The 26,446-nt window shown below is 41.0% G+C and overlaps 1 protein-coding gene across 1 annotated transcript in view; it reads right to left on the bottom strand.

Moving 5' to 3' along the window:
- The window catches only part of LOC130283893 (transmembrane protein 132D-like), a 1,207,099-nt gene extending 1,180,876 nt beyond the window's left edge, over nucleotides 1-26,223 (bottom strand). The window contains exon 1 of the mRNA XM_056533602.1: nucleotides 25,425-26,223. Coding sequence (XP_056389577.1) covers nucleotides 25,425-25,506 — 82 coding nt within the window. The 5' untranslated portion in view covers nucleotides 25,507-26,223. The remainder of the gene's footprint in view (nucleotides 1-25,424) is intronic.
- Nucleotides 26,224-26,446: the final 223 nt, after the last annotated feature.

Here is a 26,446-nt window from a genome sequence, read left to right as displayed (position 1 = left end):
AACATATAAATTTTACTGCATGTAGTTATGATTTATTTCAGAAGTACAACAAAATCAAACCTATATAAGTAGGGTATCATTTTAATCGTATGGACCTACAGAATAAAGGGAATGTGTCATTTTTATTGAAAAGTTTACTGTGTAGAAACAGAAGCCCCCAAAAGTTACAAAATGGCGTTTTGTTTTTTCAATTTTGTCTCACAATTATTTTTTTTTCCGTTTTGCCGTAGATTTTTGGGTAAAATGACTGATGCCACTGCAAAGTAAAATTGGTGGCGCAAAAAATAAGCCATAATATGGATTTTTAGGTGCAAAATTGAAAGGGTTATGATTTTTTAAAGGTAAGGAGGAAAAAACGAAAGTGCAAAAACAGAAAAACCCCTGGTCCTTAAGGGGTTAATAACATTTGAGAAAAGAGAAAAAAAGATTTTTAAAAATTAAATAAAAAAAAAAAAAAAAACATTAATTTCTAAAGCGGAGTTTTAGTGTAGTGGAGTACACCCAACACATAAAAAAACTTTGTTTTTAACGAATCCTTGTAAAAGCATCAATGTTGTATTTTTGCATTCTTTTTAGCCTTTCTAGCTAGAATGTAAGAATGAAATAACTGGCTAGAAAAGTTTTCCCCTTTTATCACTTAAATCTCTAATTCATGGTAAAAAAAAATAAAAAATAATACCCAATGCTCTATCAGTAATCCACCACAAAATAATAATTTCCACTCATTTACAGATAATATTGGTCTCCGCTGTTTTTAGCATTAGAAATAATATATGTAAAAATAAAACAAAAAAACTAACAGTAAATTTATTTTAGCATTCCAAAGGGCTAACTAGAAATGCCATCATTTCAGTATTACCTACTTCATGTTTATTTATTAACAGTCCGAGTAAATCATTCTTACATTTCTGTGTAAATCTCTAGATAGCAGGTGCGTCAAGCAGACAGCAGATATCTATCTCCCCGGTGTAATCTTATTAGATGTACATGGCCATGCTTGGTGAATGATTTTAAGCTAATTGCATCTGATGGAATTCGATTAACTTTACTTCTTTATTCAATAACAATATTCTTTATTCAATAAAGATGCATTAATTAATAGCCAAGGTCCACTTCTGACTTCTGAGTCAGTGGTATAGCTGAACTAACATGTTGGTATATAACCTACAAGTACATGGAAAATGTTTTAGTTATTGTGTATTAAGAGGGCTTCAGACAGTCACAAAGAAATTAACTGCCTTGAAACGCAATAGTGATACAGTACTTCATGCAATAAAGATATTTTTTATCATACATTATGTTGCTTCTACGCCAAAATACAATAGTTCTAAATCCCTTAGCCAATTTATAAGGAAGAAAAAAAAAAACAATAGCCACAAACTCTTTTTTCCACATTACTTAGGGACATATTAAAGTGTACCTGTCAGATCCCACACAAATAAAATAAACAATACTGTTACTCAGTAGCTAATCCTAACCATGTACATCTAATTTTATATGCCTCTAATACCTATATTTTTATTTGAAAAAATACCTTTTTTCATTAGCTCACTGTGTTAGATATCCTCTCGGGAAGGGGACGTGTCCCTCCTTGTGGTGGTGGGAGGTGATTGGTGTGTCTGCTCATGTAGCTTTGTCCATGAGTCACCTGATGCTGCTGCCGGTCTGGTTAGTGTCCCAGTAGTTATGGGGACTCCTAGTGGTGAGATTTTCAGGAGCGGTTTCCTTGATTAAATATTCAAAAAATTGTAAACAGCCCTATTACAAAAGGCCTTTAATTTTCATCAGTAACAACATATAAAAAAGTTTTTGAATCTGACAGTGCCAATTTAAGGAAGATTTATTAAAATATGTGCAGAGGAAATGTTGACCAGTAGCTCATAGCAAGAAATCAGATGGCTTCTTTTCTTTCAAAATCCTTTTTAAAGATGAAAGAAGCGATCTGATTGGTTGCTACAGGCAAACGTCCAACTTTTCCTCTGAGCAAGTTTTCATAAATCTCTCTCGTAATGACAACGCAACATTAATATTATTTTTTTCCCTATAAATCTTTATTTACACATTTTGTTATAACAATAAAAGTTTGGCACAATAAACACTCCTTTGTATAATATTGTTATCTGTTCCATTTCATAATACATGAAAACATGTAAAAATTTGCAATAACATGCATTTTCCTGGTGTCTTTGAATTTTTAAATTTTGTGTCAGTTTGTAGGTATGTTTTTCTTGGTGTTTTATCATTTTATGACAAGCCTATAGCAGGTAAAAGCTAAGTTTCCACATCGTTTTTATTTTTCTGTCATTTTTTGGAAAACTGTCACTGCAGTTTTTGAGCCAAAGCCAATAATGAGTGCCAAGAGTTACGTACTTTTTTGATTTCATAAATTTATTTATTATTATTTTTGTACAGTATTGACTCAGATGCATGGCTCATTGTAGACACAATCATTTATTTATCTTGTGCCTTAGAAAGCTTTCTGATCTGCTCATTTATACATTCAGGGAGCAAAATATATATATTGGAAAGTGATCTAGCCAGAGAGACAGCAACTTTTATTTTCACATTTTCTAAAAATCATAACTCTTATATTTTTATCCACAGACAAGTATGAGGGCTTATTTTTTGCGTGACCAGTTGTTCTTTGTAATTATATCCCTAATTTTATCATAAAATGTATGGCACAACCAAAAAAACTACTATTTGTGTGGGGAAATTGATAAGAAAAACGCAATTTTGCTAATTTTGGAAGGTTTCGTTTTCACACTGTACAATTTATGGTAAAAATGACATGTGCTCTTTTTTCTGTGGGTCAATACGATTAAAATGATATCCATGATTATATACTTTTCTATTATTGTATTGCTTTAAAAAAAAACTCAAACTTTTTAACCAAATTAGTACATTTAAAATCCCTCTATTTTGACAACCTATTACTTTTTCATTTTACCGTATAAGCGTTGATATGAGGGCTCATTTTTTTGTGCCATGATCTGTACTTTTTATTGATACCACATTTGCGCATATAAATTGTTTAATACATTTTTTTTATAATTTTTTTATATTATGTGACAAAAAAGCAGCAATTTTGGACATTTTTTTTTAACGTTGACGCCGTTCACCATACAGGATCATTAACATTATATTTTGATAGCTTGGACATTTACATGATCAACACGCGCTATTTCGCTAAAGAGCCAGGGGCCCCGTACGGGAAATCACATGGGGCCCCAGCGGTCAGACCCCCCCCCCCCCCCCATCTGAGAATCATTGCCTTCCCACCATTCTTTATAAGTTTGAAAAAGCTGTAACATAGACTGTGAGGGTGGGGACTGCTTTAAAATAGAGATTTGGACAAAGACAAATGGATGATGATGTAATTCCCTCACTTCATGCATGTAAGTGACAACCAAAGGGGCAAAACTGCTCTATATAGATAACTAGCTGAGTACCCGGCGTTGCCCGGTTTTTCCTTCCTAATCCTTTTTGGATAGGAAAATCAGCATGGAGGAAGCTTTTGACTCATATATTGTTGCCATATCCCAACCCCATATCCCGTTCTCATATCTCCACCTCATATCCCTACTTCATATCCCGTCATATCAAGACCTCATATCCTGTCCTCATATCCCGTCCTCATATCTTGACCTTATATCTCAACCTCATATCCCGACCTCCTATACCGACCTTATATCCAGTTCTCATCTCCTGACCTCCTATCCCATCCTCCTATCTCGACCTCATATCCCATCCTCATATCCCATCCCGACCTCCTATCCCAACCTCCTATCTCATCCTCCTATCCTGTCCTCCTATCCCGTCTTCATATTCCGACCTCCTATCTCGACCTCATTTCTCGTCCTCCTATCTCGTCCTCCTATCTAGACCTCCTATCTCGGCCTCCTATCCTGGCCTCATATCCAGACCTCATATCCCGTCCTCCTATTCAGATCTCATATCCCGACCATCATATCCCAACCATCATATCCCATCCTCATATCTTGACCTCCTATTCCGACCTCATATCCCCACCTCATATCGATGACCTCATATCGACGACCTCATATCCACGACCTCATATCCCCGACCTCATATCCCCGACCTCATATCCCGACCTCATATCCCGGCCATTAGAAAATCCCATTATATAGTCTATGTGGTTTTTCTAATAGCCGTTTTAACCAGCTATCGCCCGTTATTAATAACGGCTGTTATTTTGTGACGGGCAATAGTAACAGGAGAAATAGTGCATGCACTATTTCTTCCATTCATTCGCCCGTCACAAAATAACGGCTGTTATTAATAACGGGCGATAACGGGTTAAAACGGCTATTAGAAAAACCACATAGACTAAAATGGGATTTTCTAACGGCTGTTAGGGATTTTCTAACGACCGTTTATGGCCGATTTTCTAGATTTTTATGACGGACGTTCATTACGGATGAATTTTTATAGTGTGAAAGGGGCCTAAAACAAAGTTTAAATTTTTTTTTAAAGGAAATCTGTCATCAGAATCACCCGCCCTAAACCTGTTACACAGGCTTGTAGTGCGGGTGATCCTGATTAAAACGCTCCTTACCTGGTTAAAAATGTTTCAGCGCTTCTTAAGATATCTATATTTTTAGTTTTCTGTTATTCCCTGGCTTGGGACTCAGTGGGAGGTGTTATCATCTGGGACTCGGCCACACATCATTCTAGCTGGGCGGAGCTGCCGCCCGGCTCATGAATATTCATGAACTTAGACCGAGAAAGAAGAATTAGACCAGGAGGATAAGTTCATGAATATTCATGAGCCGGGCGGCAGCTCCGCCCAGCTAGAATGACGTGTGGCCGAGTCCCAGATGATAACACCTCCCACTGAGTCCCAAGCCAGGGAATAACAGAAAACTAAAAATATAGATATCTGAAGAACCGCTGAACCATTTTTAACCAGGTAAGGAGCGTTTTAATCAGGATCACCCGCACTACAAGCCTGTGGAACAGGTTTAGTGCGGGTGATTCTGATGACAGATTTCCTTTAATAAATGTGAATAAGTTACTCCCCCATAAAGAAAAAAAAAATGAATTATCCTTTTTCCATTTTACAAAAAAAATTAAAAATAAATAAATAAAATAAATTAACATATTTGGAAATGTCCAATCTAGTAAAATATAATGTTAATGAATCTGTATGTTTTTTTCCGTAAACTTGAAAAAATACCATAGCACAAAAGTATTCACATTTATTAAAATTTTTAGTCACATCACATGATATCTATTAAAGCTACAGATCACGGCGCAAACAATAAGCCCTCATACAGCCCTGTATATGGGAAAAAAGAGATAAAAAAGAGATACATCAATACAGCAATTTTAAACATACATATTGTCTTGACCCACAGAATAACATGCCAGTTTTACCGTAAAGTGCATTCCCACCATAAATAATATTTTTTGGGTTGCACTGTATATTTTATGGCAAAATGAAAGGTGTCAATACAAAGAACTATTGGACAATTATTAGAATGCGAGAAGAAGGGGTTAATGTATGCTTACTTTGTCCCCATTGTCCTGAAATTCCTCTATATATGAGTTTAAGGGCTTACATTCACTGTGGCTCAGCAATATAACAGCATGCAGTAAGTTTACCATTTACCTCTGCAGTTCCGCAGGTAATTTAGAGCACTTTCACTATAACCGTATATTAAGAAATGAAACAGTAGAAAATAATGGACCTATAAATGACATGGTTTTAAAAGGCCAGTCACCATTATCAATTTAAAGAACTGAAAAAGGAAAACAATAGAATTAATGGTTTGTCTATGTCCAATGATAACTGATTGTAGGGCTACACTTTACCTAATGTTTAAGGCATATTATATATATTTTGCGGGCTGTGCGGCGGGGAGCTGTGTGTGCTCCGGTTTTCACCTATACAGGGTGCCTCCAGTTGTTTCCCCAATACAACTCCCAGCATGCCCTGACAGCCAATAGATGTCAGGGCAAGCTGGGAGTTGCAGTGGGGAAACAGCTGGAGGCACCCTGTATAGGTGAACTACGGGCGGAAGTGCCGGCCCCAACAGGCATCAGTGACGTGGTGCTTGCTGGGGAAGTCTGCCTGGTAGTGAGCACGCTACCAGACAGACAAAAAACCATTTTTAATATGTAAAAAAAAAAAATTTAAGGCAGGGATGGGGTTAGGGATAGATGGGTAATAGGCAGGGACAGAAAAAAAAAGTGATGGTGGGAGCTACCCTTTAACCCCTTAAGGACTGAGCCCTTTTTCACCTTAAGGACTCAGCCATTTTTTGCAATTCTGACCACTGTCACTTTAAACATTAATAACTCTGGAATGCTTTTAATTATCATTCTGATTCTGAGATTGTTTTTTTGTGACATATTCTACTTTAACATAGTGGTAAAATTTTGTGGTAACTTGCATCCTTTCTTGGTGAAAAATCCCAAAATTTGATGAAAAATTTTAAAACTTTGCATTTTTCTAACTTTGAAGCTCTCTGCTTGTAAGGAAAATGGATATTCAAAATAATTTTTTTTAATTCACATATGCAATATGTCTACGTTATGTTTGCATCATAAAATTGACGTGTTTTTACTTTTGGAAGACACCAGAGGGCTTCAAAGTTCAGCAGCAATTTTCCAATTTTTCACAAAATTTTGAAACTCGCTTTTTTTCAGGGACCAGTTCAGGTTTGAAGTGGATTTGAAGGGTCTTCATATTAGAAATACCCCATAAAAGACCCCATTACAAAAACTGCACCCCCCAAAGTATTCAAAATGACATTCAGTCAGCGTTTTAACCCTTTAAGTGTTTCACAGGAATAGCAGCAAAGTGAAGGAGAAAATTCACAATCTTCATTTTTTACACTCGCATGTTTTTGTAGACCCAATTTTTGAATTTTTGCAAGGGGTAAAAAGGTGAAAATTTTTACTTGTATTTGAAACCCAATTTTCTCGAGTAAGCACATACTTCATATGTCTATGTTAATTGTTCGGCGGGCGCAGTAGAGGGCTCAGAAGGGAAGGAGCGACAAATGGTTTTTGGGGGGCATGTCACATTTAGGAAGCCCCTATGGTGCCAGAACAGCAAAAAAAACCACATGGCATACCATTTTGGAAACTAGACCCCTCGGGGAACATAACAAGGGGTAAAGTGAACCTTAATAGCCCACAGGTGATTCACGACTTTTGCATATGTAAAAAAAAAAAAAAAAACATTTTCCCTAAAATGCTTGGTTTCCCAAAAGTTTTACATTTTTAAAAAGGGTAATAGCAGAAAATACCCCCCAAAATTTGAAGCCCAATTTCTCCCGATTCAGAAAACACCCCATATGGGGCAGAAAAGTGCTCTGCTGGCGCACTACAGGTCTCAGAAGAGAAGGAGTCACATTTGGCTTTTTTGAATGAAATTTTGCTCTGGGGGCATGCCTCATTTAGGAAGCCCCTATGGTGCCAGGACAGCAAAAAAAAAACACATGGCATACCATTTTGGAAACTAGACCCCTTGGGGAACATAACAAGGGGTAAAGTGAACCTTAATACCCCACAGGGGTTTAACAACTTTTGCATATGTAAAAAAAATAAAAAATTTACCTAAAATGCTTGGTTTCCCAAAAAATTTACATTTTTACAAAGGGTTAAAGCAGAAAATACCCCCCAAAATTTGAAGCCCAATTTCTCCCGATTCAGAAAACACCCCATATGGGGGTGAAAAGTGCTCTGCTGGCGCACTACAGGTCTCAGAAGAGAAGTAGTCACATTTGGCTTTTTTGAAGGAAATTTTGCTCTGGGGGCATGCCGCATTTAGGAAGCCCCTATGGTGCTAGGACAGCAAAAAAAAAAACACATGGCATACCATTTTGGAAACTAGACCCCTCGGGGAACGTAACAAGGGGTTAAGTGAACCTTAATACCCCACAGGTGTTTCACGACTTTTGCATATGTAAAAAAAATTTTTTTTTTTACCTAAAATGCCTCTTTTCCCAAAAAATTTACATTTTTAAAAAGGGTAAAAGCAGAAAATACCCCCCAAAATTTGTAACACAATTTCTCCTGAGTACGGCGATACCCCATATGTGACCCTAAACTGTTGCCTTGAAATACGACAGGGCTCCAAAGTGAGAGCGCCATGCGCATTTGAGGCCTGAATTAGGGACTTGCATAGGGGTGGACATAGGGGTATTCTACGCCAGTGATTCCCAAACAGGGTGCCTCCAGCTGTTGTAAAACTCCCAGCATGCCTAGGCAGTCAGTGGCTATCTGGCAATACTGGGAGTAGTTGTTTTGCAACAGCTGGAGGCTCCGTTTTGGAAACAGTGGCGTACCAGACGTTTTTCATTTTTATTGGGGAGGGGAGGGGGGCTGTGTAGGGGTATGTGTATATGTAGTGTTTTTTACTTTTTATTTTATTGTGTGTTAGTGTAGTGTAGTGTTTTTAGGGTACAGTCACATGGGCGGGGGTTCACAGTAGTTTCTCTCTGGCAGTTTGAGCTGCGGCAGAAAATTTGCCGCAGCTCAAACTTGCAGCCGGATACTTACTGTAATCGTCCGCCCATGTGAGTGTACCCTGTACGTTCACATTGGGGGGGGGGGGACATCCAGCTGTTGCAAAACTACAACTCCCAGCATGTACGGTCTATCAGTGCATGCTGGGAGTTGTAGTTTTGCAACAGCTGGAGGCACACTGGTTGTGAAACACCTAGTTTGGTAACAAACTCAGTGTTTTGCAACCAGTGTGCCTTCAGCTGTTGCAAAAGCTACAACCCCCAGCATGTACGGACAGCGGAAGGGAATGCTGGGTCTTGTAGTTATGCAACAGCTGGAGGCATACTACTTTGGCTGGGGATGCTGGGGACTGTAGTTATGCAACAGCTGGAGACACACTGGTTTGCTACATAACTCAGTGTGCCTTCAGCTGTTGCAAAACTACAACTCCCAGCAGTCACCGACAGCCAACGGCATGCTGGGAGTTGTAGTTATGCAACCAGCAGATGCACTACTACAACTCCCAGCATGCACTTTAGCTGTTTGTGCAAGCTGGGAGTTGTAGTTACACAACAGCTGAAGGTACACTTTTCCAAAGAAAAAATGTGCCTCCAGCTGTTGCAAAACTACAAATCCCAGCATGCCCATAAGGGCATTGTGGTGGTCTGCCTCCTGCTGTTGCATAACTACAGCTCCCAGCATGCCCTTTTTGCATGCTGGGAGCTGTTGCTAAGCAACAGCAGGAGGCTGTCACTCACCTCCAACGATCCTCGCCGCACAGGTGAGTCCCTCGTCGTCGCCTCCGCGGCCATCGCTCCTGGGGCCCCGATCCCAACATTGACGCCGGGGATCGGGGTCCCCAGCTCCCGGTGTGCACGTCCCGCACCCGCTCACGTCCTCCGGAAGAGGGGCGGAGCGGGTTGCGGGAGTGACACCCGCAGCAGGCGCCCTGATTGGTCGGCCGGTAATCCGGCCGACGAATCAGGGCGATCGTGAGGTGGCACCAGTGCCACCTCACCCTTGCAGGCACTGGCTGTTCGGGGCCGTCGGAGATGGCCCCGAAAAGGCTGTAATTCCGGGTCACCGGGTCACTGGAGACCCGATTGACGGGGAATCTGCCGCAGATCGGTGGTCTGAATTGTCCAGCGATCTGCGGCCATCGCCAACATGGGGGGGTATAATGACCCCCCTGGGCGATATGCCCCGATGCCTGCTGAACGATTTCAGCAGGCATCGGGCCCCGGCTCCCCTCTATCTAGCGGCGGGGGGCCGGGATTTGACAGGACGTACTCAAACGTCCTGAGTCCTTAAGGACTCGGAAAAAGGGCCGTTTGAGTACGTCCTGCGTCCTTAAGGGGTTAAAATAGCAGGTTTTTGCTTTTGGTTCTTTTTTTCCGTTTTTTTTTTCTGCTTAAAATGATACTTAAATAGGACGTGTGAACATAGCCTAAAAGTGATTACATTCTGTATGTGGTGTGGCTTTTCTCCTGTGTGTGCTATTTTCCTGGGTTGCCTATGTGTACAAAACATTTTGCTTTGTATTAAAGGGAATCTGACAGCAGGGTAACCTGCACTAACTTGTATATACAGGTAAATAGTGGGTGAAAATCGGTTCAGATATTATGGAGATATTAATTTTATATGGTATTCTCTTCTTAACTTTTGGACTTCCCATTGCAGAGTGTGTCTAGACACACAACTGCCTGTCATAATAGCAACTTCACTGTCTGGCCATCACTTCTATAGAGTCCATTAGTAAAGACTAACTGCAGTGGTACAGTAAATACTCTACAACGAAGCAAAGACTTTTGGACCTATAAACTTCAGACTCTAATCCCAACAGTTGTGAATGAGTGAACAGAACAAACTGTACAGTAATTTCTCTCTGGTCACATTGTGTTAGTACTCCGCTGTTATGTTGTCACAAGTTCAGGTATGCTCTGTAGACATATATGCATGTTTATATAATTTTTAAATGGACACTGTCAGATTCAAAACCTATTGATATGTTGTAAAGCATACAAAACCAATAACTTAAATAATAACGTTAGACCCAATAACTCAAAAATCCCATTAGCACCAATAACTTAAATAATAACGTTAGACCCAATAACTCAAAAAATCCCATTAGCCCCAATAACTTAAATAGTACAATTAGCCCTTATAACTCAAGTAATAACATTAACCCCAATAACTCAGAAAATCCCATTAGTGAGACTATATGTGTAAAACTTAATGGAAATGTAAAGTGTATGTTCACAAATGCCAGAAGCCTAGCAAATAAAATGGGGGAGCTTGAGGCCTTGATACTGGAGGAACATATTGATATAGTTGGGGTCACTGAGACATGGCTGGACTCCTCGCATGACTGGGCTGTTAATCTTCAGGGGTTTACATTGTTTCGCAAGGATAGAATGAACAGAAAAGGTGGTGGAGTCTGTCTGTATGTAAGAAGTGGTATGAAAGTCAATGTGAACAATGCCATAGTGTGTGATGATTCTGAGGATGTGGAATCATTGTGGGTAGAATTACAAAAGGAGGGAAATACTGAAAAAATAGTATTTGGTGTAATCTACAGACCCCCTAATATCACTGAAGAGATAGAAGGTCGGCTGTATAAACAAATAGAGAGAGCCGCCTGGGCAGGTCCAGTGGTAATAATGGGAGATTTTAACTATCCAGATATAGATTGGGGTCCGGGGTTGGCTAAAACTACAAAGGGGAGAAAATTCCTAAATATATTGCATGATAATTTTATGGGCCAGTTTGTGGAGGACCCAACAAGAAGTGATGCCTTGTTGGATCTGATCATTTCCAACAACGCAGAGCTGGTTGGTAATGTAACTGTGCGGGAAAACCTTGGGAATAGCGACCACAATATAGTTACTTTTGACTTAAAATGTAGAAAACAAAGACAGACGGGGAAGGCAAAAACATATAACTTTAAAAAGGCAAATTTCCCTGGGCTGAGATCTGCACTACAGGACATAGACTGGGGGGAGGTGTTGTCAAATACTGATACAGAAGGTAAATGGAAAATGTTTTAATCAACTCTAAATAACTATACAGCTAAATATATACCAAAGGGGAACAAATATAAACGATTAAAACTAAATCCTACATGGCTAAAAAATGATGTTAAAAGAGCAATAAACAACAAAAAAATGGCTTTTAAAAAATTCAAATCTGATGGGTCAGCTATAACATTTACACAGTACATGGAGCTTAATAAAATCTGTAAAAATGTAATTAAAACGGCAAAAATCCAAAATGAGAGACAAGTGGCCAAAGAAAGCAAAACTAATCCTAAATATTTTTTTAGATATATAAATACAAAAAAACCAAGGACAGAGCACATAGGACCCTTTAATAATGATAATGGTGAGATTGTCACGGGCGATCAAGAGAAGGCGGAGCTACTGAATGGGTTCTTGAAAGGGTGCAGAGACATGCGACTAAACTAATATGGGGCATGGAACATTTTACCTACGAGGAACGATTAAAGGAGTTACCATTGTTTAGTCTTGAGAAGAGACGTTTAAGGGGGGATATGATAAACGTATATAAGTATATAAATGGCCCATACAAAAAATATGGAGAAAAACTGTTCCAGGTTAAATCCCCCCAAAGGACGAGGGGGCACTCCCTCCGTCTGGAAAAGAAAAGGTTTAGTCTAAAGGGGCGACACGCCTTCTTTACCATAAGAACTGTGAATTTATGGAACAGTCTACGTCACGAATTGGTCACAGCAGGAACAATTAATAGCTTTAAAACAGGGTTAAATACATTCCTGGAACAAAATAACATTAATGCTTATGCAGAATTATAAAACAACATCCCTTCCCCTTATCCCCTTACACCCTTCCCTTCAATTCCCTGATTGAACTTGATGAACGTATGTCTTTTTTCAACCATACTAACAATATTGGAACATTTTCAGTATTTCATACTGAAAAAGCCAGTCAAATAACTATCCCCCCTGCCTGCTTAGACACATACTAGTCCTGCTGTGTCCATGCATCATCACCTATGTAATGGACACACTTCCTTGATTGACAGCTGTGAGATCAGGGCTCACAGCTGGAGGAAAAATCCTCCCACTATCAGCTTGTGTCCCGCTACTGTCAGTGAGGACAAGCTTTGAGTTGTAGTTGTTCTAATGCTAGGGAAGATGTGAGCAGACAGCATACTAAGGGAGGGGGCGGAGACATGCACAGTGAGGCCATGCCCCCTCCCTTTGAGAGGAATTCAGACTAGTGAGCTAAATTAAAAGCGTAATAAAATCTATATATATAAAACGCAACGTGTGTGTGTGTGTGTATGTATGTATGTTCCACAAAAACTTCCAAACGGCTAAAGATATCAACATGAAACTTGGCACACATGTTACTTATATGTCAACAACAAACATAGGCTAGGTGATTTAACCCTTACTCACCCCCATTTGCCAGGGGCGGGGTTTATGTTTAAAGTCCTATACAACTCTATGGGAAATATAGGTTACTGCATAACTTCCAAACGGCTGGAGATATTTCGATAATACTTGGTCACATGTTACCTATATGTCCACTTAAATTATAGGATAGTTAATTTAACCCTTAACTACCCCCATTTGTGAGGGTCGGGGGTTTTGTTTAAAGTCCCATGCAAATCAATGGGAAATGTATGTTCGCACATAACTTTAGTACGGCTGGAGATATTTCAATATCTGGTACACATATTACAGGTCAGGATAGGAGGTCAGGATAGGAGGTCGAGATAGGAGGTCAAGATAGGAGGACGGGATGGTCGGGATAGGAGGTTGAGTTAGGAGGTCGGGATATGAGAACGGGATATGAGGTGGAGATAGGAGGACGGGATAGGAGGATGGGATAAGAGGTCGGGATAGGAGGTTGGGATAGGAGGTCGGGATAGGAGGTCGAGATAGGAGGACGGGATAGGAGGTTGAGATAGGAGGACAGGATAGGAGGTCGAGATAGGAGGTCTGGATAGGAGGACAGGATAGGAGGTCGGTATAGGAGGTCAGGATAGAAGGTCGGGATAGGAGGTCGAGATAGGCGGACGGGATAGGGGGTTGAGATAGGAGGACGGCATAGGAGGTCGGGATAGGAGGTCGAGATAGGAGGAAGGGATAGGAGGTCAAGATAGGAGGATGGGATAGGAGGTCAGGACAGGAGGTCGGGATAGGAGGTCAAGATAGGAGGTCGGGATAGGAGTATGGGATAGGACGGAATCGGAGGTCAAGATAGGAGGTTGAGATAGAAGGTCGGGATAGGAGGTCAAGATAGGAGGATGGGATAGGAGGACAGAATAGGAGGTTGAGATAGGAGGATGGGATAGGAGGACGGGATAGGAGGACGGGATAGGAGGTCGGGGTGTGGGGTTGGGATATGACAACAATATAGGATGTGAAGTCAAAAGCTTCCTCCTTTGTTGATTTTCCTCCCCAAAAAGGATGAGGAAGGAAAAACCGGGCAACGCCGGGTACTCAGCTAGTAATAAATAAAAGGTGCAAGACACATAATAATTAGATGTACATGGTCAGGATTAGGTACTGAGTGATATATAAAAATAATGTTTTTGTGTTGGATCTGATGGGTTCGCTTTAAGTTATACATTTCAGATTGTTCTTTTAAAGGGGTATTCTGGGATTTATTTTATCTGACTATGCTACAGGGGCTGTTAAGAGAGTGTAGTTCATAATATAGTGTACTGTATGTGCATGTGTTTCACGGTGGTCTCGCAATTCCTCTGTGATTTTTTGCCCCAACGTTTATTTTTAATACCATACAAAATGACTGTCTTCCTAAGCATGTCCACTACTGTCTGTAAGTAAGTACTAAAAGTACCTTAGAGTAGATAACACCTTTAATGTTTTATCCCATCTTTTATTCCCTTTTATTCAACATCTAATTTGTATTTAATATGAATTTTCACTGCATTTGTTTGACGCATATTAGGACCAATGACTTACATGCTCACCCATCCTTGATGCATATAAACAAATTATAACAAATTATAACTATTGTACTTTGGGCATGTCTGCTCACTATTTTTATTATATAATCAAAATCAAAATAAATAAATAAAATATTATATATATATACATATATATATATATAATTTGACTCCTGCACAACTTTTTAGCAGGTTTTTTTTATGTGCGGTGCGGCGCGGTGGGGGGAGGGGGGGCGTTGTCGGTGATAGGACTCAGGAGGACCCCAGGACAGGCAGGGGGAGAGAAGCGTGTGGCAGCGGCGGTCTCTGGCACCGCAAAAGCCGCTGCAGTTCATTGATTTAACCCCTTAAGGACCCGGGTTTTTTCCGTTTTTGCATTTCCGTTTCTACGTAGTGCATTTTTCGGTAAAAATGACACCTTATCTTTATTCTGTAGGTCCATACGATTAAAATGATACCATATATATATAGGTTTGATTTTGTCGTACTTCTGGAAAAAATCATAACTACATGCAGGAAAATAAATATGTTTAAAATTGTCATCTTCTGACCCCTATAAAGTTTTTTTATTTTTCCGTGTATGGGGCGGTATGTGGGCTAATTTTTTATTACGTGATCTGAAGTTTTTAGCGGTACCATTTTTGCATTGATAGGACTTATTATAAAAAGTGACCAAAAATTCACTATTTTGGACTTTGGAATTTTTTTGTGCATATGCCATTGACCGTGCGGTTTAATTAACGATATATTTTTATAATTCGGACATTTCCGCACGCGGCGATACCGTATATGTTTATTTTTATTTACACAGTTTTTTTTTTTTATGAGAAAAGAGGGGTGATTCAAACTTTTAAGAGGGGAGGTGTTAAATGATCTTTATTCACTTTTTTTTCACTTTTTTTTGCAGTGTTAATAGCTCCCATAGGGGGCTATAACACTGCACACACTGATCTTTTACATTGATCATAAGAAACCACTGATCGATGATTCTGCCGCTTGACTGCTCATGCCTGGATCTCAGGCACTGAGCAGTCATTCGGCGATTGGACAGCGAGGAGGCAGGTAGGGATCCTCCGGCTGTCTTGTAAGCTGTTCGTGATGCTGCAATTTTGCCGCGGCTATCCCGAACAGCTCCCTGAGCTAACCGGCATGCTTTCACTTTCACTTTAAACACGGCATTCAACTTTGAATGCCACGTCTAAAGGGTTAATAGCGCGCGGCACCGCGATCAATGCCGCGCGCAATTAGCCACGGGTACCTGCCGTGGCCCCACGTTATAGATCGGGAGCAGACTGATGACGTACACGTACGTCATGGGTCCTTAACCTCCACATAGTACCGGTATCGGCCCTAAAAAATAGATATCGGTCGATCCCTAGTACATACATTTCATATCTCCTGTATTGATCTCGAGTTATATCCTGTACTATACTCTAGAGCTGTACTCTCTATTCTGCTGGTGGGGACACTATGTACACACATTACGTATCCTGTACTGATCCTGAGTTACATAATGTATTATACTTCTACATTTAATCACTATTGTCCTGGTGGAGAGTGTTCATACATTGCATTACTTATCCTGTACTGATCCTGAGTTAGGGTGCATGCAAATCCAGCAGCCAGATCCAGTGGGACAATTTCAAAACCGCCTACTGCCATATCCCTGGTGGTTTCATACTATGCCCCATTCATTTCAATGGACTGAAAACCGAAGCAGACCACAGTTTTCAGTCTGGTCAAAAGCTGGAAAGCTGGAAACAGTCGAACAATTAGATAACCAGAGTTTCAACCAGATTTTGTTTTGCTCAGATCCGCAGGGATCCAGTAGCAGGCCGTTTTAAAAATTTCCCTCCCAATCTGACTGCGGGATGCACAAATTGTGGTGTGCATGCACTTTTACATTTGGTGTTATACTCAAGATCTCACTCACTATATTGCTGGTTCAGTCAAACTGTAAACATAGGTATAAGAGAAGCAGGGGACCAAGGGAGATAGGGAGAGGAGCAGGAAACCTGGGGAGATAGGGAGAGGAGCAGGGGGCCTGGGAAGATAGGGAGAGGAGCAGGGGGCCTGGGGAGATAGGGAGAGGAGCAGGGAGCCTGGAGAGATAGGGAGAGGAACAGGAGGCCTGTAGAGATAGGGAGAGGAGCAGGGGGCCTGGGGAGATAGGGAGAGGAGCAGGGGGCCTGGGGAGATAGGGAGAGGAGCAGGGGGCCTGGGGAGATAGGGAAAGGAGCAGGGGGCATGGGGAGATAGGGAGAGGAGCAGGGGGTCTGGGGAAACAGGGAGAGGAACAGGAGGCCTGGGGAGATAGGGAGAGGAGAAGGGCCTGGGGAGATAGGGAGAGGAGCAGGGGGTCTGGGGAGAGAGGGAGAGGAGCAGGGGGTCTGGGGAAATAGGGAGAGGAGCAGGGGGCCTGGGGAGATAGGGAGAGGAGCAGGGGGTCTGGGGAAATAGGGAGAGGAACAGGGGGCCTGGGGAGATAGAGAGAGGAACAGGGGGCCTGGGGAGATTGGGAGAGGAGAAGGGAGGCTTGGAAATAAGGAGAGAAGCTGGGGGTCTGGGGAGATAGGGATAGGGACAGAAGCAGGGTGCCTGGGGAGATAGGGAGAGAAGCAGGGTGCCTGGCGAGATAGAGAGAGTAACAGGGGGTCTGGGGAGATAGCGAGAGGAACAGGGTGTCTGGGGAGATAGAGAGAGGAACGGGGTGCCTGGGGAGATAGAGAGAGGAGAAGGGGGCCTGGGGAGATAGGGAGAGGAGCAGGGGGTCTGGGGATATAGGGAGAGGATCAGGGGGCCTGATAAGAGACGAGAGTAAAGAAAAGCATATCAATTTGAAATAACAGTAATTATATTAATTACAAACATATCACTAATATGGAAGGGTGGGGAGGTACACTTTTTATAAAAAGGCTGCCAAGGGGTACTTGGGCAAAAAAGGTTGGGAACCACTAGTCTAGCACATCAACTTCAAGAAATGAAAGCTTGCTGCCTTATATACTAATTTTTTAATGGTGCTCTTACACAGTGCAATTTTAAGGCCAAAAACAGGTGTGGATCATAATGGATTAGATGCATATGCTTTGTCTTCTCTCTTTTTTTTCAGGCCACTCCTCATGTGGAATAGATTAAAAAGAAAAAAATTCAAAAGTAGTAGAAGTGGCATCTGTTCTTATTTTTTTCGAATTTATTATGATCCACACGTGGTTTTAGTTTCAAAACTGCACTGTGTAAGAGCACCCAAAAGATGCCACTGTAACTAGATAATCAGGATAGTTATGGTTGATTGGTGAGAGCCTTTAGGACCCCTCAAGAACTAAGATCTTGGTTTACCTTCTATCTCTGCTGCCCAATAGCTATGCCGTTGCATTCAGCCATTTATGAGTTCTGCGCAATATAGAATAAGGCCAGAACATCTTCTCACTGTCTCTTTTACATATTTTTACACACATGTAAAATACAAGTGTATTGTAGTGATAAACTCTACATATCAATATGATCTGATCTACTGGATCTAATGATTATCTGACCTGAAGAAAACTTTCCAGGGTTTAGTTTCCACGTTCACTATCATAGTCACAGCAATCTGATGAAATCATCCCTGGAAATACAGTTGTAAGTGAATGTTTGATGATGAACGCACAATAGTTACTATTGTATCTGCAGTGTCTGCTTTTGGATGCAGAGGGTAATCCAATTCTCTTTCCTCAGTGTGTCAGATGTCATTAAAGCTATGACATAATAAAGTGACTAGTGACCCGGCTGGTCTTCCCGTACTAAATCTGCACCTAAACATAGGATTGACACATACAAAAAGATTGACAAACAATTATTTTAAAAAGTCACCACTTATTAAACAGATAGTAAGAAAAGAAGAGATAGCACTGTTTTATGACCTAAGGCCAACAAGTAGATTTGCTATGATCTTTCAGGCTTCTTACGCCTTCTATGATACATGAAGGTGACAATTTAAGTCTCTTTTTTCATATTTAAAAATGTTGTACTAGATGCCTCGACCAGTAAGAATGCCTAGATGATTTATCAAACATTCACTTTCAACTGTATTTCCAGGGATAATTTCATCAGATTCCTGGGACTATGATAGTGAACGTGGAAACTCCAGTAGATCAGATAATCCAGTAGATCAGATCATATTGATAAGGAGAGTTTATCACTACAATACACTTGTATTTTACATGTGTGTATAAATATGTAAAAGAGACATAGGAAGACATATGCAATATAAACATACAAAAAAACTGGTTATAAACTGAACAACTTTATTAAAGAAGCACTCCTTTTGAGTTTTCCAAAGAAGGTCAGACTCTTACTTCTTGTGAACTACAGGATGACATCATCATCTACCAGATCCCTGACCCCTCCCCACCACTTGCAGCTCTATCTGCTCTCTCTATGGAATTGCGATATATAGTGGTTATACAACTCCCCTGAGGCTGTGTTCACACATCTGTGTTTCTTTGCTGCTTTCTGTGTGTTTTTCTTGTGATTTTTTCCCAAATGGAGACTGTATGGCAACTGTGCAAAATATGGCAGTTTTTTTTTAAATGCCATAAAAAAAACTATGTGGAAACCTAGCCTATAGGGTTTTCTGAGAAAAAAATTATTGATGCCCTATCCACAGGTGATCAGCACAGCCGCAGTGCCTCCACATATAAAATATACGGAAGCCTGAAGCCTTGGTTCTGTACGTTTTGTAGTGGTGATGCCATTTTACTGCATGGCAACTACCACTGAACTGAATCGGAGCTGAGCTGCAGTAACCCAGTGCCAGAGTCTTCCAGCTTCCATACATTATATAACCCTTGGCACCATGGCTGTGCCAAATAGCTAATCGGCAAGGATGCCAGATGCTGGCACTCAACCTATCAGCTATTGATGGCCTATACTGTGGTACAAGAGGAGGCCCACTGTAGCTCCCGGCCCATTGGGGGATTCACAGGCTCTCTTGTGGGCCAGCCATGTATGCTTTCTGTTATCACCCACACCTTTAGGAGCACACTTGAGCACTGCAGAATGTGAAAATATTTTCTCAGATACAGATTCGTGCAGCATCGGCTCTGTGCAAGCAACATACAGCTCCTCCGAACATGCAGTGTCTCCAACCCTTACATCGCTCGCTGAGAAGTCCCATCACTATCAGTCAAAATTGGCGCATGTGTGGAGGAACTGTATGTCACTCGCACAGGGCCGATACTGTGACATTGTTAAGAAAGGCTTGGCGGCCCTGGGGGATTGCGGACCCCGAGCCACACCTCTCCAACTGTTCATAGCTTTTGATAACAGTGTTTTTTTTATCATCCTAAAACCACCAATTAGGAATACAAAGTATGGCTGCATTACTGTGCTACCCAGCTTTTACACGCTGTACATATAGCTTTAGGGGCTAAATCCTGGCCCAAAGACTCATTTACACACATGGTAAGTGAAGGCTAGCCTATGTGGTCCAATGCCGCAGAAGAGCTAGAACAAATTGAGAGAGGGAAACAGACCAAGAGAAAAAGACAGTCTGTCCAAATCCCCTTTATGTTACTTCTACTCAACAATCGACCTCTACATTCTTCTTTCAGATCAGTTTGCAACCCCACAGCTATGAATGTAGACATCATTGTTAGTTTTGTATTGTTTTCCATTTATTACATTCTAGAACATTCACCTGAGCAGAGAATTACATTGTGAATCATCAGACTTTTGCTTAAAGAAGAAAATGAATAAGAAATATGAATATGATTGCTCGAAAATAATATCTACATTACTTAACATGCAGGGCACAGTGGGGAATTTCCAGCAAATCAATTACTGTTTATTCAAAGAGCGGACACAATTGTCTTTAGTGAAGTGATCTTTCAGTAAAGAATATATATTACTTTCCTTTAGATGTCTAAGGCTATATATAGCTGTCTAAATAGAATTAAGGGGACACTCCAGCTAGGTCACGTTCTGAAAACTTAAGTACAACCTGTGCAGAGTGGGACAATTTATCAAAACCACTGTTGTACATAGAAACAAAGTAGTTGCCCATGGCTACGAATCAAATGTTGCTGTCATTTGCCATAGAGCCTCTGACAAAATGAAGGGCAGTTGCTATCGGCGATGACTTTGCTTTTATCTATTTTGATAAATCTCGCCAAGGGATCCATAAACTCATCTGCTTCCATGATTACTACTGGCCTCTAGAAGATTTAGGTGAAGCCACACGGGCAGCCGGCTGCATGCGGCTGATACCACCATGTCCTCACATGATGGCAAATAGCTCCAGGATTTTGCAGCCATTGGCGACCACATGAGCCTGTGGGAATGATATAAGCAGCTCATCTTGTAACACTACACTTTTATAAGATTTAGACTTACTGAGGAAAAGAAATAAAAAAAAGTTGTGATTCTTAGCTTAGACATTCCACAAATGCACCAGATTTTTAAAAGTAACGCAGGCAGTTTGAAAATCTTTAGATTGTCTATTTTTAATTTGCACTATTTGACTTTGTTTTCAGCGTATTTAAGTCAAACCCACTTTATGTAAAACCACCGCCACGTTTTGCTACGCCCAACCAACCTGTAAGACAGTGTGCAAAAAGTATATTTTATTTTTGTCTACTTTTTACAAAAAAAAAATCTGAGGGACATACTTTATTTAGCTCACACACACTGTCTTTTTAAAGGGGTACTTCGCCCCTAGACATCTTATCCCCTATCGAAAGGATAGGGGATAAGATGTCAGATCCCCGGGACTACTGGGATCTTGGCTGCAGCACCCACCTGTTGCGACTTCCGGCAGCGCTGGAGGCTCTCATCCAAACGCCTCACGACCACGGTGACGGGAGATCGTGACATAACGACTCCGCCCCTGTACGGCGTCACGCCCCATCCCCTCAATGCAAGTCTATGGGAGGGGGCGTGGCGGCTGTCGCGCCCCCTCCCATAGACTTGCATTGAGGGGCAGGGCGTGACGTCACACGGGGGCAGACTCATGACGTCACGATCTCCCATCACCGTGGTCGGGAGCCGAAGCCTCCAGCGTTTACAGAAGCCACAACAGGTGGGTGCTGCAGCCGAGATCCCGGGGGTCCCCAACAGTTGGACCCCCGCGATCTGACATCTTATCCCCTATCCTTTGGATAGGGGATAAGATGTCTAGGGGCGGAGTACCCCTTTAAGGCCATGTTCACACAATGGAATTTCCGAGCAGAATTCCCCATAAGTATTCCGCACGTACATTCTGCTCCAGCAGAGTCCCATTGTTTTCAGTAGGATTCTGCTGAACTGTGCGCACTGCGGAATTTTTGATTCCGGAGTCTGCAGAAAGAAAAGTCATGTTAATTCTGTCTGCAGAGTCCATACAGAAATGCACTGCATTGCCAAATGGTCCGAGCGCCCGCAGAACGGCGCTCCACTGTCGGGGGAATGTCCGCACTGAATTTTTCCGCGCGGACATTCGCCCGTGTGAACAGAGCCTTAGGGTTGATCAAACAAACTTTCCAACTCCTTTATGACACTAAAATCCACAACTTGTGTACTACCTTTGGGAAATGGTAGCAGATTTTGGCAAGAAACTTTCAGTAGATGTGTACAAAAAGGAAACTATCACAGGAAAATGAATATTGTTTGAGATCTACTCAAGTCAACCCTGAGGCAAAAGAAGCTAAAAGAGAAGGTACACTGTATTGTAGTCAAAGCTGAATATTGATGTACAGAATGCATTGGTTTCAGCCATCTATTGCGATTTTATGAGACTGTTTTAAGTATGCTTTAAACACTGTTATTATATCCAATGCAATATACATTCTATCCGGGACATATGAAGACCTTTATGTTTACCAATAATCGTCTGCAGATTTTCCCATGTGGTATAATACAAATATTACCGGTGCTGATTGTTGCTACGGGCAGAGCTTTTTTCCAAGAAGAATTTCTTAAATCAGAGAAAACCGTGCATGTATTTATAAAGGTGTGAACAGTAACAAATAAGGATCCAATAGAATAAAGAGTGCTGGGTCTTTGAGTCCATAGTCAGTTCGGGAGTCTGAATTATGATCATTGAGATCGATGACGATGCTGAGTTGTTTTATTTTAAAATTGTAATTTTACCAGGTATTTTAATGGGAAAGACCTGATGCTTTCTATGAGTAATTTATCACTGACACATGTAGGAATCAGCTTCTCTTCCTAGTTCAAGCCCTGTGTGTCACAAACTGCGATGTTACGCAGAGCGACAACCGGCACATGAATGTAGGGGACTATGGAAATTCAAGCTGAATGGAGTAAAAGCGCACCTGAGATTCTGACACCCACTAAATAGTCACATGGATGACAGCGCTGATGTATTGTACACAGCAGATCAGTGATCAGGACGCTGCATGCACCACTGTCCCTGGACATGGCGTGGAGGTCTCATCCACCGTCTGCTCTGTTGTCTACTATCACGCTGCTTTTATTGCCTGAATTCCCACAGACACTACACTTGTGGTTACAGAGCCGTCACGAGCAATGCAAAGCTGCCAAATCCCTTTATTTACAACAACAAAAATTAATCATAATAATAACAATATCATTAGGGAACTAATTGTAAAACAATGTTGATCCCTTTAAGGTCGTGTGCACACCGGCAAGAACCTCGTCTGTATGCTGCGCTGCACCTTTCTCTGAGCCGTGGTCAGCACTGGGGGAGTGGAGGGGGTGGGGGGCTCCTTTTCTGAAGCTCCTATTGATTTCAATGGGAGCTTCAGAGTGGAACCGCAGAAAGAAGTGACATGTCACTTATTTTCCACGCGGTTTGCCATCTCACCATTAAAGTCAATGAAAGATGTTATTTATTTATTTATTTTAAAGTGATACCGCATGAATTTTGACCAGGAAATCAGAGTGTTTTTTTATGCTTCAAAAATAATGCAGGTAATGCCTGTGTGAACATGCCTCAAGAGGTTTCATTTTCATAAGAATAATATCTCACCACTGCAACTTTATTCTATGTGCAAAAGTTATGAAAGAAAATGAAACTATGGTAGAAGGGCATTTATGTGGAGATGATGCCATGGTTGGATGAAACTTATTTACAGTAAATTGCATGATAAATTAGATCAGGATTTCCCAACCTGTGTGCCTCCAGCTGTTGCAAAACTATAACTTCAAGCATGCCCGGACAGCAAAAGGCTGTCTGGGCATGCTGGGAGTTGTAGTTTTGCAACAGCTGGAGGCACACTGGTTGGGAAACACTGGGTTAGATAGATAATACATAGGCATGTGATAGGCAGATAGATAGATAGATAGATAGATAGAGAGATAGATGATAGATAGATAAATAGATAGATAGATAGATAGATAGATAGATAGATAGATATGGTATAGATAGATAGATATGGTATAGATAGATATGGGATAGATAGATAGATAGATAGATAGATAGATAGATAGATAGATATGGTATAGATAGATATGGGATAGATAGATAGATAGATAGATAGATAGATAGATAGATGATAGATAGATATGGTATAGATAGATAGATAGATAGATATGAGATAGATAGATAGAGATGGTATAGATAGATAGATGTGGTATAGATAGATGATAGATAGATATGGTATAGATAGATAGATAGATATGGTATAGATAGATATGGTATAGATATATAGATAGATAGATAGATAGATAGATAGATATGGTATAGATAGATAGATACATATGATTGATTGATTGATTGATTAATTAATTGATAATTAAATAAACAGACAAATGATAGACAGATAATATAAAGACATATGGTAGGTAGATATATAGATAGAGTAAATATAAAAATATATATGATAATGCATAGATATATGATAGGTAGATGGATAAATAGATAGATGTAAGCAGTAAATACAGAAATATATGATAGCTAGATAGATAATGAATTAAAACATTATGATAATAGCTAGACATATAGATAAATAAAGTAAATCTAAAAATATATATGATAGATAGACAATACATATAGATAGATAGATAGATAGCCATGGTATAGATAGATAGACAATACATATAGATAGATAGATAGATAGATAGATAGATAGATAGATAGATAGATAGCCATGGTATAGATAAATAGATATGGTATATATAGATAGATAGATAGATAGATAGATATGGTATAGATAGATAGATAGATATGGTATAGATAGATAGATATGGTATAGATAGATAGATAGATTGATCGATAGATAGATAGATAGATAGATAGATAGATATGGGATAGATAGATAGATAGATATGGTATAGATAGATAGATAGATTGATCGATAGATAGATATGGGATAGATAGATAGATAGATATGGTATAGATGATAGATATATAGATAGATATGGTATAGATAGATGATAGATAGATATAGATAGATAGATAGATTTGGTATAGATAGATGGATAGATAGATATGGTATAGTTCAGTGGTCTTCAACCTGCGGACCTCTAGATGCTGAAAAACTACAACTCCCAGCATGCCTGGACAGCCGTTGGCTGTCCGGGCATGCTGGGAGTTGTAGTTTTGCAACATCTGGGGGTCTGCAGGTTGAAGACCACTGGTATAGATAGATAGATAGATAGATAGATAGATAGATAGATAGATAGATAGATAGATAGACAGACAGGTTGAGAGATATGGGGGAGATAAAGGGAAAGACATAAAAATATGTTAGTGATGTCTATTCTAATGTAATTCATAATAAGGACAGTCACATACATATTAGATAGATAGATAGATAGATAGATAGATAGATAGATAGACAGGAGGAAGAGACAGACTGATGAGTAACTTGGACCCCACAGTAGGGTGGGATGTGATCAGGACTGATGGATCAGCAGTGGATGGTGACTTGGAAGCTGTACAGTAACTTGTCCCCATCGGGTACAGCAGGATTGTGGCTGCCTGAGGTCCCATTGTCTGTGCTGATGCCAGGAGGATCACAAGTCACAGCAGCCTCAGTCCTTACCTCTAGATAAAGCTGCTGTCGCCAGACTGATGAGGAGGACAGAGGAAACCTGCAACATATTCCTTCCAGCAGATCTCTGCATCCTTGGATCGGGTCTCAAGTTGCTGCCCCAGACACTTTAAGGAAATCAGCCAAAGAAAGCATCAGAAGCCATGTCACCCGAGCAGTCATCAAAGTGCCATTAGGTGGAGTGTCATCTCCCTGACACAACTCCACAACACCCGGCACGTCGGAGGCGGCTCCTGCTTGTCCCCACGTGAAGTCACAGACTGAGGGATAGATCCGGGAGCAGTATGTGGGGGATGATGCTACTGGCTATGCTGCAGCCTGCCTGCCCACCATCCTCCCAGGCTGCTCAGGAGTGCGGGCATCGGTGCCACACGCTGAAACTTTCCTTGGCTTGGAGCACAGCCCATCAGCCGGATCTGCCCACTGCAGGGGCGTCACTTGGACAGGGACACCAGGGCGGTCCCCCTGGCCAGCTGGAGATGTCTGTGGGATTACTGTCCTCTCAGTGCTGCTCACACACTCCTATCAGACTCCAGATAACACTGTATAATCCATCATTGCCGTCCAGCCTGGCCCCTTAATCCCTATTTAACCCTTGCTGGGCATGTACTGTAGCAGAGAGAACAGAGAATAGTAATGCCGTGTCCCGGCCCCACTGGAGTTTACTATCTAATATCAAGGGGGGAATTGTCATTGAAATGTGTCTCCTATGCGCTGCGGAAATTAACTCCTTCCCGACTGCAGATGACACATTAACATCAGCTATATGTTCAATACCTGTGCAGAGGAAAAGTTGCCCAGTTGCCCATAGCAACCAATCAGATAATTTCTTTCATTTTGCAGAGGCCTTGTTAAAAATGAAAGAAGCGATCTGATTGGTTGCTATGGGCAACTGGGCAACTTTCCTCTGCACAGGTATTGATAAATCTCCCCCAATGTCCACATGAAGGTGATGACTGAAACTGTGTTGTCTTACATTGCTACCTTTCCCAGCTGAACCCCAGGTAGTGCAG

This window comes from Hyla sarda, chromosome 1 (genome assembly GCF_029499605.1).
Source record: "Hyla sarda isolate aHylSar1 chromosome 1, aHylSar1.hap1, whole genome shotgun sequence".
Taxonomy (NCBI): domain Eukaryota; kingdom Metazoa; phylum Chordata; class Amphibia; order Anura; family Hylidae; genus Hyla; species Hyla sarda.
The sequence above is the reverse complement of the archived record's forward strand: the minus strand, read 5'-3'. Positions and strand labels throughout refer to the sequence as shown.